At 40.3% G+C, this 13,714-nt stretch overlaps 1 protein-coding gene across 1 annotated transcript in view; it reads right to left on the bottom strand.

The window, feature by feature from the left end:
* Positions 1 to 214: 214 nt before the first annotated feature.
* LOC122065967 (alpha-soluble NSF attachment protein 2-like) overlaps positions 215 to 13,714 on the bottom strand; it is a 36,643-nt gene continuing 23,143 nt past the window's right edge. The window contains exons 6-9 of the mRNA XM_042629794.1: positions 3,883 to 4,042; positions 3,752 to 3,799; positions 3,244 to 3,324; positions 215 to 492 (exon numbers count right to left, since the gene is read on the bottom strand). Of these exons, the coding sequence (XP_042485728.1) occupies positions 412 to 492; positions 3,244 to 3,324; positions 3,752 to 3,799; positions 3,883 to 4,042 (370 nt within the window). The 3' untranslated portion in view covers positions 215 to 411. The remainder of the gene's footprint in view (positions 493 to 3,243; positions 3,325 to 3,751; positions 3,800 to 3,882; positions 4,043 to 13,714) is intronic.

Here is a 13,714-nt window from a genome sequence, read left to right as displayed (position 1 = left end):
TTAGGACGACGTAGTCTTGAATCTAACTCCTTTTCTATATATTTTATTTTAATTGTTTCAGTAGCTGTAACTGACTGATTGTTACATAAGGGTTAATATGTTTGACCATAGATTTGTGATTTATCCTCTGCATCAAATCCTTGGACGTACATTATGGTCCAAACAACCATTATCAAGAGAAACATATTGTTAACGGAATGAGCAGCCAAAGATCTGATAGGAAAGTTCCATTTATAAAAAGGAGGGGGAGGGGGGTGGAAGCCAACAAAAAATCAATAGTTTACACATACTCCAAGCAACTCACTTGATATTAGAGTAGCAGACACTGTAATCAAGCACAAAGACAATATTGTTCAACACAATACAATTACTCGATACAAACTTGATCTGGAAGTGCGAGAGAAAGGATATTCAAGTAAGATCATCCTCTTCCAGTTCCTTGTCCTTAACTGCTTGCTTCACTCTCAAAAGAAGAGTAGTTTTCCAAGCATCCTAAGCAGCAACAGATGCAGAAACAAACTATTCAGAAGAGGTACAGGGTATAAATCCATATAGACTACAAAAATAACCATTGCTCAAGTTCTTCCTTTTTTTATGGGTAGACCCCCATGGAGAGAGGAACTCATGATATTTTAATGTGAGGCATTGGGGTACTGCTAAAGTTCCTGCCTGAATGGAAAATGGCATAGAGGGAAATAAAGAGTGGAAACAACAGATGAACAAGAAATGGTGGGGGGAGGGGGGGCAAAAGAGAAAAACATTTCATCATATTCCAGTAACTTCATATCACGCAAAAAATGTTGAAAGATTTTGGCCCTATGGAGAGACGACTGATGATACTGCTTGAGTTGTGTAGAAAGAATGATCTCTGATAATTCTCTGGAAGAAGGGTAAATTATGAACCCATTTGTTTTCAAGGCTTCTTGAGGAATTAAAACGAAAAGGTAAAAAATGGCTTCAAATACTCGCTTGGTGACATAATTAATATTTTCAGCTCAAATAAAGAGAACAGTACCACATGGCTTCAAATACTCTGAGTGTCAACGAAGTGACAGAGACACAAAGTTCAACATACTTTATCCCACATCATGCTTAAATTTTCTGTTATAGAAGCAACGAGTTAAATTATTTGCATGGTCCCCCCCCCTTTTTTTTTTTTGTTTTAATATGTCATCCAGAACCTAATATCTTTGGCATGAAATGGATCTCACAATCTTGAACCCTCCAATTTAACACAAATAATATGTTCACATTTTTAGCCATCAATAGGGTAGTCTGTAGTAGATACATTGCATGGTTTGTTTATCGACTACAAGATGTCAACACTGTCACAGAGCCCAGCTAATTAGCCAGCTGGCAGACATGAATAGACATCGTAGAGCTATGTGATAAGAGAACCTACACCCATTTCATAGGTCAATTTTACCCAAAATGACCAATGAAACTGATCAAATGGAACATACTAAGTACCCTAAAAAAAGAAAACCCTTCATAATTAGAGAATCTAGTGGTGCTGTTGTTAATTTGTCCTCCTGCACTACTCAACTAACAAGACTTCTTTTAGTTATTAGGGTCCAAAGCTTAACCAGTGAGATGGGGTGGGTCCTCTATCAAGTGATTCCACCCACATCTGCCACACAGTATATATCTAAGAATCTTTCTTACACAGCCAAGTTTCAGCACAGATCAAATTTGAAGACAATAAATCACATATTAATCATAAATTTTAGCAACCTGCCGATGGTTTCTTGACTTCATGTAGTGTAATAAATTTCATTCCTCAAACCCCAAAATTGAGGGATCACTGAGCATTCTACTTCCACAGTGCTATAAAATCCTAAGTTAAACATAATTAACTTACCAAAATATATATTCTATATCAAATCCAAAAGTGTTGATGCAGTTGGGCAATGAGTTTAGGGAAAATTAGCTTTTGATTTGATTTCCTTTTGTTTTAGAAATAATTTCTGTTGGAATTAGTTAGCTTTTAATTTTAGAATAGTTTCCTTTCAAGTAGTTTCCATTAATTGTTTGATTTTTCCTTGATATTAGACATGTAATCGATGGAGCAATAGATTTGAAGTTTGGAAGATTTTGAAAGAATTGAAAGATTTTTCTTGGGTGTGAACCATGGCTGCCATGGCTGCCATGGCTGTCGGTTTCCCCTTCTTCCCTCTCTGAATCTCTCTTCTTTTCCCTTATTAACTTCTTCTTTTCTCTAATCTTTTCCCTATTTCTTGCTGTTTATTTCCCGTAACTGAAAATTACTCTGTTCTGGGTGGTAGTTATATTCCTAGAGGCTGATCAATCTCCCTCAGGGTGGACCAGTGTGGACTGAATTCTTGATCGAAGACACTCCCTCCTTGGGAGACATTAACCCCAGAATCTTAGCCTCAATAGTTCTATCTACTAGGAGAATAGAACCCAGGTTCAGACCTGGTTCTGTACCTTGCGACAGATCTAAATAGCAGGGATTCGGTATTTCTTTGCTTTCTGTTTGATGGATTTTTCTGTCAGAATCACGAGGCCAGCAGGTTTTTAAGCTTCTTCAACAATGTTGGGCTGAATCCTTGCACTTGGAGGAAGTTCTCTCCATCGCAAGCCTTCTCCTATTGCCGCTGGTTTCTTACTTCTATCGTGACCTAAGGTTGAAGAAAGCTGTTTCCTCCAAATTACAAGGACAGTTATCTATAATTACAAGAAAACCCCTTGTCCAGAAAATTGTGTTATAGTATTCCCCCTCATCTTTGGAAATTCCAGAAAAAACCCCTCCTCTTCTAATTTTCTATTTCAGTTTGTCTCTATTGTTTATTTTCCTCTCTTTTAAGTGCTTGAGCTGTTACTGAATTTACAAGAATACCCCTACTTCTTTGAAAACTGGTTTAGTTGTTAATTACGGGCCCCTAAGCGATCTGATTTCAACCTTTGGAACCCGGATCCGCATCAGTGTTTAACAGTTATCATATGAAAAACTTGGAAGTAGTTCCCCACCTCTCCCCCCCCCCCCCCCAAAAAAAAAAAAGCGTAACTGAACCAAAAACTGTAATACTAAACTAATTTGTAATTGCTAGCTATTCATAAAATTCAATTAATAATCCTAATTCAGGATCAACCATTATGCCAACCAGACCAACTTGGGCTCGTTAAATTGCAAATATTCACGAGACTCGGGCAAGAATTTTTTTTAAACCAGGAGCAAGAGTTACTAACAAACTGAAAATTAAAGCAACGCTAGAGAGATACCAGTGGTGTCATGCTATCAAATTCTTTTATGACATCAGTGAATCTAGCCACATCCTCTTCATCAATTGCAGCAGCAATATCCTGCCACAAAGAGCACAAATCCCACTGTGTAACTATTGTCCTGAGACCATGGGGTAGTTAAAGAATTCAATACCGCCACATTATTAAGCATAGTACAACTCCAAGGAATTTTTCAATAACCAACAAGGCAGTGAGCAGTTTCATTGCTTGAAAACAATTATAATGGCAAAAAAAGGAGGTGGTAACGATATGAAGTACTTAATGAATAATAAATATTAACTCATTCCTTAAACTTTAATATCATACAACCCATTCAAAACTGGAAAAAAAAAAAATCTAAAACATAAAAATGCAAGTTATTCTTTCTTCTTTTTCTTTTTTCTTTTTATTTTACATTTTCATGTCAGTAAATTTATTTTTATTAATTAAAAATAATACTAGCTTTAGACAAATGAAAGTCAAGCCAGGTAATACAGCCATAACTTACAGCTAATAACTTATATTCCCGAGTTCCTGGAAAAGTAGGGTCCAATTCCTGCACAAGCAATCACATCATCTTAATTTACTGTGCTCACAAAGCAAAAGTTTCAACAAGCCAAAATAGAGATCAACTTAGACCTGATATCGCTCCAATGCATTGTTTATGGCAACAAGATCGCCTTTACAAAGCTGGCAGATGCCAGCATTCAGGAGATACCCCTTAACACTGTACTTCAAAAGATTATTGTTCATTGACTGGCGTGCAATATCCTCATAAATCACAATTGCCTTCTGATATCTGGGAGAAATAAGTAATATTGGTATCAGCAAGTAAATTAAAATGTAAAAGATGCTGAGTGCCAAACGGGGAAAAAGCATGCGTAAAAATGTTAGCACTGTTTTTTCCATTCCAATTACTGTGTAAAGAACAGGTGTGCTAACAAGCAATGTAATATTGGTATCAGCAAGTAAATTCAAAAAGGCAAAAGAGAAAGTAGGACAGTGGTGAAACAAGTAAGAATGGTAGCATGAATCATGAGAATTGATTTGACAGGATACCATAATTTGGTGTATGGTTACACATCATCACAGGGAACTACCTCAAATGGGGAAGTTCTGGTAGGTGTTCTCTACTTAAAAATTTTCCTACTAACTAGGAGTATTATTTATTTGTTTAGTAGTACAAGGATCAACAAGATTGATTAATAAGCTTAATAAGGCTATAGTGGCACCGTTCACAGTACTCACACTTTAAGCAAAGGCCTTCTGGGTCTTTAATTTTCTTTTATTGAAGTTATATCATGTGGCTGGGATTAAATTAGCTGTTGTCTGCCACAAGTAGGTCCAGAAGCATTTAAGGGATCTTCATATAACATATAGGTGGTAATTAGTTTGTCGACATAAAGGGCCATGTGAGAAAACCATGTAAACCATTCCAAGACCACAAGCACAAGCGTTACTGATACTGTCTTCAGCTCTCTTCAAATTTTTTTACACTGATTTCTTGACAGCAAGATAATTCCAAACATTTGATGGTTTTTATGGTCCGGAAAGGCACATTTTATTTGTCAGATTACTCGAATATTTTTCTGACAACCATGAAACTATTTAAAAGTGGGTTTTCCTGCTTAAGGGCATTAAAGTGATTAGACACATTACATAGTTGTCATGAAGCCTAGGTGAACCAAGGCAGTCGAGGAGGGGAAAATTCAAGGCGGCAAAGGTGCCAGTCCAGGCAAAGCCACTTGGACGCCTAGGCATCACCTTGACAACTATGACACATTACACAAAATGACCACATTATATGCAAAAAGCTGTAAATCTTCTGAATGTGTCCAACAATATATCATTTCACAGTAGGGGAAAATATCAAAGCACCGTCCTGTCAAGAGAATACTCTCTTGACGATCCACCTAGTTGTGCCACATAACAAGATGGTGTGGCAATTCCAACCGTTGAATAGAAGAATAGGAAAGGGATGATCTGGATTGAACAAGTGTCAAATTTCAGGCCAAAAGCAATCATACAGAACCCCCAGCACATAGCAAATATTTGGCCCCACCAGATAAGTCTCTCTCGTGGGCCAACCATATAATCTTTTCCGTCAAACTATTTTTATTCTTATACATTTACTTGGATTTTCAAAGCTATTAGTATTTTATAGTTGTGAAAAATTAATTGGGAGAGAGTTTCTTAGTCCATAAAAGTAAACAGAACGTTTTTAGTTAATTTTGGCACATTGGAAAGGTGTTTTCTGACACATGTTGTGGTGAGTTGGTTTGAAATACCAATCAGGAAGTAGGCTGACAGGGTGGCTTGCAAGCTGGATAGGGCCCTTGTCAATGAAGCTTGGCTGACCAATTACCCTGCATCCTTTGCCACATTTGATGCCCCCTCCATCTCTGATCACTCCCCCTCCTTTGGCCCCAAACCCTTCAAATTCTTTGATATGTGGACCCTTCACCCTGATTTCTCCTCTATTGTTCGTGATGCCTGGAATCTCCCCGTTAAAGCCTTTTCCTCTCCCCTCATCGCCTTGTCCAGGAAGCTCACGAATGTGAAATCCGCTCTCAAGCTTTGGAACTCTAGATGTTTCAGTAACATCTCTGGTAAAGTCGCAGAGTGCCGAGAGAAGCTTGAATCCATTCAAGCAAAACTCCTGTCTGATCTCCATAATGTTACCCTAGCGGAGGAGGAGAAATCTGCTTCCCTTGAGCTCTCCCTTCTCCTGACCCAAGAAGAGAGTTTTCTCAAATAGAAATCCAGAATAAAGTGGCTTGAGCTTGGCGACTCGATCTCGGCCTTCTTCCACCGTTCCATCAAAGGCCGTATCAATGCCAACTCCATCCCCCTCCTCCACGCTAGAAATGGCTCTACCCTTCACAACCCTTTGGACATTAAAAATGAGGCCTCCTCCTTCTTTGATTTCTTCAATCCCACTCAAATCACTGATCCCTCCCCTCTCCCTCCCTTGCTGATCAACAAATTTGTCACTGATCATCTTCTCTCATCTCTTCAAGCTATCCCCTCATCTCCCTTTGTAACCTAATCTACAAATTCATTGCCAAAATCCTAGCAAACCACATTCAAGGGGTCATTATCTCCTTGGTGAGTCTGAACCAATATGCCTTCATATCTAGTAGGAGTATAGCTGACAATATCATTCTTTGCCATGAGATTGTCCGTGGATTTGAGAGGAAATCCCATGGTTCGGCGGCCCTCCTCAAGATTGATCTGCATAAGGCTTTTGACTCTATCCATTGGGATTTCATCTCTAACGTTCTCCTCCAAATTTCCTTCCCCCCAAACTTTGTCCGCTTGATCCTTGCCTGCATCTCTACCCCTAGCTTCTCCGTTTTAGTCAATGGTAGTCCTGCGGGATACTTCAAATCTTCTGTTGGTATTCGCCAAGGATGCCTCCTTTCCCCTTTTCTCTTCTCTCTCGGTCTTGAGGTCCTATCCTGATCAATCCAATCCTCTATTGATCTCCACCTCATCTCTCCCATCCCCAAGTGTAAGGCCCTCTCCCTCACTCACCTTGCATTTGCCGATGACCTGATGATTTTCTCTAAAGCAGATCACTCCTCTATCTCTTCCATTATGTCCTCCCTCAGTCTCTTTGAGCATCTCTCGGGTCTCCAGATCAACGTAGTGAAATCCCGCATCTTCACCTCTGAGATTGAGGAAGCTTCCACCAACCGCCTTCTTGAGATCACTGGTTTTGCCCTTGGCTCTCTCCCAATCAAGTATCTTAATCTGCCGCTCATCTCTGCCAGGCTCTCTGGCCATCACTGCACCCCAATCCTGGACCTCCTGCTGAAAAGACTTCAGTTGTGGAAGAGAAATCTCTTATCCTATGCTAGAAGACTAGAGCTTGCTAGATCAGTGCCTCAATCAATGTTTCTTTATTGGTCTGGAATCTTTGTTCTTCCCTCCTCCACTATCAAGGCAATTGAATCTCTCATTTGCTCCTTTCTCTGGAAAGGCATAAACATCACAAAGTTCCTGCATCCCATCAGCTGGAAAAGTGTTTGCCTTCCTAAATCTGAAGGAGGTTTGGGCCTCAGGCGCATCAAAGACATGAATTCTATAGGTATTCTCAAACTCATCGGGAGAATTATGTCTAAGCACAATAGTATATGGGTTTCATGGGTTTATTCTCACCTTTTAAAAAATGATTCCCTTTGGTCCACTTCTCCTGGCCCGAATGCTTCTTGGATTTGGCGAGGTATCCTTAGCTTTAAATGCCATTCCTACTCCATCGGCAGAGGCACCACCACCTTTCTCTGGCTTGACCCTTGGCACCTAAACCGTCCAACTCTCCATGATGTTAGCCCTAGATTCATCTACTCCACAGGCCTAGACCGCCTAGCCACTGTCTCCTCCATCATCCGGAATGATGCTTGGGCTCCCCCGTCCCCCTTTGGCCAACATCTGGTCTAGCCTCCCTCCTCTTGTCTCTGATCTCAGAGGTAGAGATGACTCTGTCACTTGGAATCCTTCCCCCTCTAAATCTTCACCTCTTCTTCTGCCTGGAAATTAGTGAGAACATCTGCCTCTCTGGTTCCATGGAGAAAGCTCATCTGGTTCAAGGGAAGCATCCCCCGCCACAGCTTCATGGCTTGGCAGGCCCTTTCCAACTGCCTACCCACCCAGTCCTTCCTCAACTATAGACACATCCATGCCCCTAATGCCTGTTGCCTATGCTAGAATAGAAATAAAGATGTTGATCACTTGTTCTTTGACTATCCCTTCTCCACAACCATTTGGAAAAAAGTCCTTCGTAGCTGTTGGCCCTCTAGTAGTAGACCACTTCCCTTCAATAGAGAGTGGATATGGGTGGATATGGCATATCGGGGGTCCACTATTTGTGACATTGCTAGAAAGCTTGCATTCTGTGCTACCATTCCCCACCTCTGGATGGAAAGGAATCTTCGAAGATGAACCTCCAAATCCCATTCTTATGATCAGATTTGGAATGCCATCTATTTTGATGTGTCTACAAAGCTCGCATACTTGCCCCACCGTGCAGTTAGAGATTCCCCAAGGAACAGGCTCATTGTTGTCTCCTGGGGACTCCCTCCCTCTACCATCTCTCCCCCCCCCAATTGATGGATTGTATCATTGAGTAGTGCGGTTCCCCCCCCCCCTTTTTTTCTTTCTGGTTGGGCTTGCCCTTTCTTGTCTCCTTGTGAGGCCCTTTGATTGTATATTCTTTTTCTCCTTTAATGTAGTTTAAGTCATCCAAAAAAAGAAATACCAATCAGGAGTTGAGTGGTGCACATTATCTCTACACCTTAGTTATCACATTCATTTCATTTTTTGAAATTACAGCCAATATTTCAATTTCATCCCCCAAAGCAAGTGTTTAGATAGGCCAGTGAACAAACTGTGAGATCATTTCCACAAGGTTGAGATCAGCAAGAACCTTGGCAGGGAGTAATGCAGGAGCATGATCTCTACACTTTGAGATGGCTTGATCTTTCGATTTGAGTCTTAGATCTGTACTTTATCATGTGGAACAAGTGAAAAATGTAATAACATGGTCCTAATAGTGTAGAATAATATTTAAATTAATAACAATCTTAAATAATTTTATTGTGACCCCAGTAGTAGATATTGAATTAGTGTTTAGTTGTTCTATTGCTTTGGTATGTCATGGGCTATAAGTTGATTGTATTTATTACTAAGAGTCCTATTGAGGATAAGTCGAATTAGGAAATAAGAGTCCTTAGTGGAGTATGTGTCTTCTTTCTCTTGGTTTATAAATTAACACCCCCCCCCCCACCCCCCCACCCAAAAAAAAAAAAAAAAGAAAAAGGAATTGGATCGGCATGACGTATTTTTTTCTTTTTTTTGGAATTCTTCCTGCGCTTGCTTGTTGTCTTCTCTCCTCTCATAATCTTTTCTCTTTCATCTATTCTTCTCTTCCCTCTCTTCCTCTCCCTTGGCCAGAGTTCTCTCTTCTCCACTTGTTACCTTATTTCTCCCCTAACAGCCTCAACAGAATTTTCTCTCCTCTTCTTTATCCATTGACAGTTTCCTCTTACTTCCTTTGGCATCCCATTGATTGAAAGTTCCATATCCTATATTTTAGGACCTGATATCACTACTTAATATCCATTGCATCTTACTCTCTCTCCCTATCTTCTCTGATCTCTCCTACCTTTTCTCCACTTGATAATTACTTGTTTCTTTCTCTTTATTTCTCTTACTCCCTCACAGAAACCCCTATTTTCTCTCCAATCCTTTCTAAATCAAACTCACATTTCTAGTTAGTTTCCTCCCCACTAAATTTAATATATTATTCTGTTATCATCTTTCATAATATCTGACCATCAGATCTGGACAATTCTTTCCATTATTTCTAACCCTTAGTTCTGATATCAGACCTGGCCCACATCTAGCCGTCAGATTGGGATCTCTTACATTTCATTAAAGGGCCAATTACTTGCAGGCCAATCAGACCTGTCAGATCTGATCGACCCTGCATCAGGGAGTTGAAACACAAAACCAAAACTTTCACCACTAGCCCAGCTGCAACCTTGTACATAAATGTAAAACTCAACCTTTGCGCATGGACAAGCACAGGTATGCATGCCCACGCACACTTACGGCTTACCCCAGACAAATCACGCATGAACATATTCACCAAAAGGTAAAACCAAAATGACCAAAATATCAAAAAAATTCATATCAATAACCAATGGCCACTGAAAGGAAATTTACCACCACATTAACATTAGAAGGAAATTTACAACCACATTACCCTAAAGAACATAGTTATTCAAAGAGGGAGAGGGAAGGGAACTGGATCAAAGTTGATATGGGGCAAAGGTGACAAGGCAAACAACCAGCTGAATTGATACCTAGGGGGGCCAAGGTGCCCCAGGCAAGCACTTTATTTTCCCATATTTTGTACCGAATCCAATTGTCTTCTTTTTTTCCCCTTCTTGACCTTTTCTCCTTTTTATCCCCCTTTTGTTTCCTCATGGTCTTGTCGGTGTAGCATGACATTCAAGGAAAACAATCACCTAGACAACTATAGCATGGATTTGGAATATGTTCACTAGGTGGGATAACAAATCATATAATCATAATATTATATGTTTTCAGTTTCACTTTTTAAACATGTTATCAAAGTCCATGAATCCCCAGGTTGACACTGAGAGGGGGGTGAACAATGTCTACAAATTCCTTCCCGGAGATGACTATTTGCAACTGTCATGTAACAGTTTAACAAACAAAGTCATATATTTGTCCACCATGCACCACTCAGTGGCTAGGTCTACCAAACAAACACACATATCCTGCAAGCATTCACAATCCACGCACTCCAATATACAAGCACATACACACTGCACAAGATATATGTGGTTCAGCTAATTGCCTCCTCCATAGAGCAATACTCTTTCAAGGTTTTGTATTTTTCTCAATATACTACATTACTACTAGCGTCTGATTACACAAGTAACCTGAGGTGATTCTCAGGCTAGGGTTTCACCCCCTTTACAATGAGTTTGATAAAATAAGGGTACAAACTCCTTCCCCTTACACTTGATGCCTTTGGTTAACCAACATTCACAACCTAGGTCATATATAAAATCAGGGCTTGTGTTTAGAGTTCACCTCCCTTGACTAGCAAGGGGTGGAGAGCTTCTCAGAGATTCCCATATTCACTGGAATCTTGAACTTACTCCTTTTGTTGGAGAATCTTGAACCTTCAAGTGTAGAAGATGATGGTCCCTCTTCTTTGTCTTCTTCTTCTTCTCTCACAAACAAGGAGCTTCTTTGTCATTAATGAACTCCAACAACCCTCTCCAATCTTCAATGTAGCCTTTGGCTTCTCAAGCTTGGCAGTAATAGTACTAAAGCATTCAATACACTTAAATCTTCAAGCAAAGGGTTCTCTCAAGATTCAGGTATGAGAGCACGCACAAACTTGGTTTTTCTCTTCCCTCTTCTTCTCTTTTCTCCTCTCTTCTCCTATCCTGGGGTTTGTTCCTTTTTTTCTTGGAATAGTTAGTGACAAAAAGCCCTAAAATTCACTTAAATACCCCAACAAATGACCTAAACATGAGTTTCAAACTTGAATTTGGATTAATAATCAGTTTTTCTTTATTCCCACCTTCAGAAGAATCCGAGCTTGGTCCAACCACCCAGATTGAACCAAAAACCATTCTGACAGACTAACCTTTCTTCGGGGGAGGGGGCATAACTTCTTACATATAACTCTAATCGAGCTAATTATTGTTTCATATGAAAGTAGACTCAAATATCTACAACTTTGCCTCAAATAGCTTTCCTCCAATTCTGCCTGGAGGATGCTCAAAATTCAACCTAAAGTTAGATTAACTGAACCCATCACGAGTAACTCAAATGGCGCATCTGGTGGACCAGTTCGGCTTGGGCCAAAATTCAGCGAGTACCGACTGGATCCGATTGGCCAACGGTCGACTGGTTCCACAACCGGCAGAAAGTATACGGCCGTCCGGTTTGAGTCCGGTTGGCTTTATTTCAGTGATCATACGGAAACGGCCACATCTTCTTCGTCTGAACTCTGATGGACCTGATTCTTTTTCCTACATACAGAAGACTCGAAGGCTTGAAACTGAATGATTTGTAGGATGCTGCCTTTTCAGCTTATGCACTGCTTGAAGATCATGCCATAACTTTCCACTCTGGTATCAAATCAACGCAATTCCAGCTGCCTTGGACTCCTGACTCGAAGATCTACAACTTTCATGTGCACGTCTCCTTCCAAATATGTCATTTGACCAACCCAAATTGGCTCTAAAGTGGCCATCAGTGTGAACCTATGAAACCTCCATTCAAAGTGCATGTATACTTCACCCGATGTTCCACATGCATCCAATAATTGAATAATACTTAAATGATGCACTCCAAATGTTGCCACATTGGCCTGGATGCCTCGATAACACTGCAAAACTTCCAATTACCAGAATGCCCGTGTACATGCCACTTCATCTCAAAAAGGCTTCCAACACTTCACCCAGCTACTTTAAGACATACTCGACATCTTCAAGCACATGTTGTTGCCAACAATGAAAACACAAGCACACGAATTGCCACTCAAACTGCCAGATGACCAACTAAGTCTGCAGCAAAGAGGATAAGGGATGGTTTACTTGAAAGTGCTATCTTTTTTAAAGGCCCATTTGGTTAGAATGGAAAGTTTTTTCCTTATTTGCTTAGTATTCAGTTGTACTAGTCAGGCAGGAAGTAGGAATTGAAGAACAAGTCCTGATTCGAGTTGATTTTCTTAAGTTTTCAGTTTCTGAGTTGGAAGGGAGCATTCTTAATTTGTTTCTGTTTTTTTTTTTTTCCCCTTTTTCCTATTCAACCCACAATTGAGCTCACTTTTCTGAATCAATCATGATTTAATTTACACCAAAGTTATAACTAGATGTAAGAGGCTATGATGCAGTTGCACTAGGCATTACTCCCATATGGAGGTCCATATCCAATCCTGGTGATGCAGATAAAGCTGCACTTGCATGGTTGGACCTGCATGACTGGCTTTGAAAGCCAAGGGCCAAGAAGAACCGGTCCAGCTTAGGGTTTTGGTCCAACAAGGGTTGAAAATAAAATTAGCAGTTACTTGTCTTTTATTTCATGCCTTTTATTTTCCAAATTTGAATGTAGGAGTTAGGATTTCTTTCCTTGCATTGGTTTCCTTTTATAGTTACTTCCTAGTTTAGGCTAGATACAATGTTAGTAGAGTTTCTAATTTCATTTCTTTACTTTTCTTTATATTGGCTGTAATCGATGGACATAGGAGAGTGAATTTATTATCGAATGAGAATTGGGTGAATTTGTGTTCTATGTGACTCCCTTCCCTCCTGCTACTCTGGATTTTCCCTTCTTCCCTAAGGCCCTCCATCAACTTGGTATCAGAGCCGAAGGATCCAAGTCCTTCCTCCACTCAACCTCCATTCTTCTTCCCCCTGCCTGTGTTCTAACCCTTATCTCCTCCCCACCTTATTTCTGTTCTCGACCGAGAACTAAGATCAAAGGGGAAAAAAAAAAGTTTCAGTTGGGCCTATCGAATAAGAGTCGAAAAACCCAATCCCAAGCCTTTCGATTTCCAGCAAACAAACCCCCACCGCCTTTCCTTCTTCCCTCTTTGCCTCAATCGAAACCCATCCCTACTAGGGGTTCAAGTAACAAAAAGAAAAAAAGAGAAAAAAGGCAAAAGAAGAAGAAGAAGAGAAGATGAAAAGAGAGAGAGAGAAATAGAAAACAAAAGATGAAGCAGGGAGAGAGGCAGAACCATACCTGGTTTCTGGTTTGAAGTTCTCCCTCCTCATCAACGCCTTCCGTCGCAACTCCTCTCGAAGTTAACCTCCCTAGAACTCCATCGTAGTTCACGCCTCTTCCAAAGGTCCGCTGCATCCCTGGGGAACCTACTGAGAAGCCATCGCTGGAGAACCTGTAGAGTTCCATCATT

The sequence above is a fragment of the Macadamia integrifolia genome, unplaced genomic scaffold (genome assembly GCF_013358625.1).
Source record: "Macadamia integrifolia cultivar HAES 741 unplaced genomic scaffold, SCU_Mint_v3 scaffold2165, whole genome shotgun sequence".
NCBI lineage: Eukaryota > Viridiplantae > Streptophyta > Magnoliopsida > Proteales > Proteaceae > Macadamia > Macadamia integrifolia.
The sequence above is the reverse complement of the archived record's forward strand: the minus strand, read 5'-3'. Positions and strand labels throughout refer to the sequence as shown.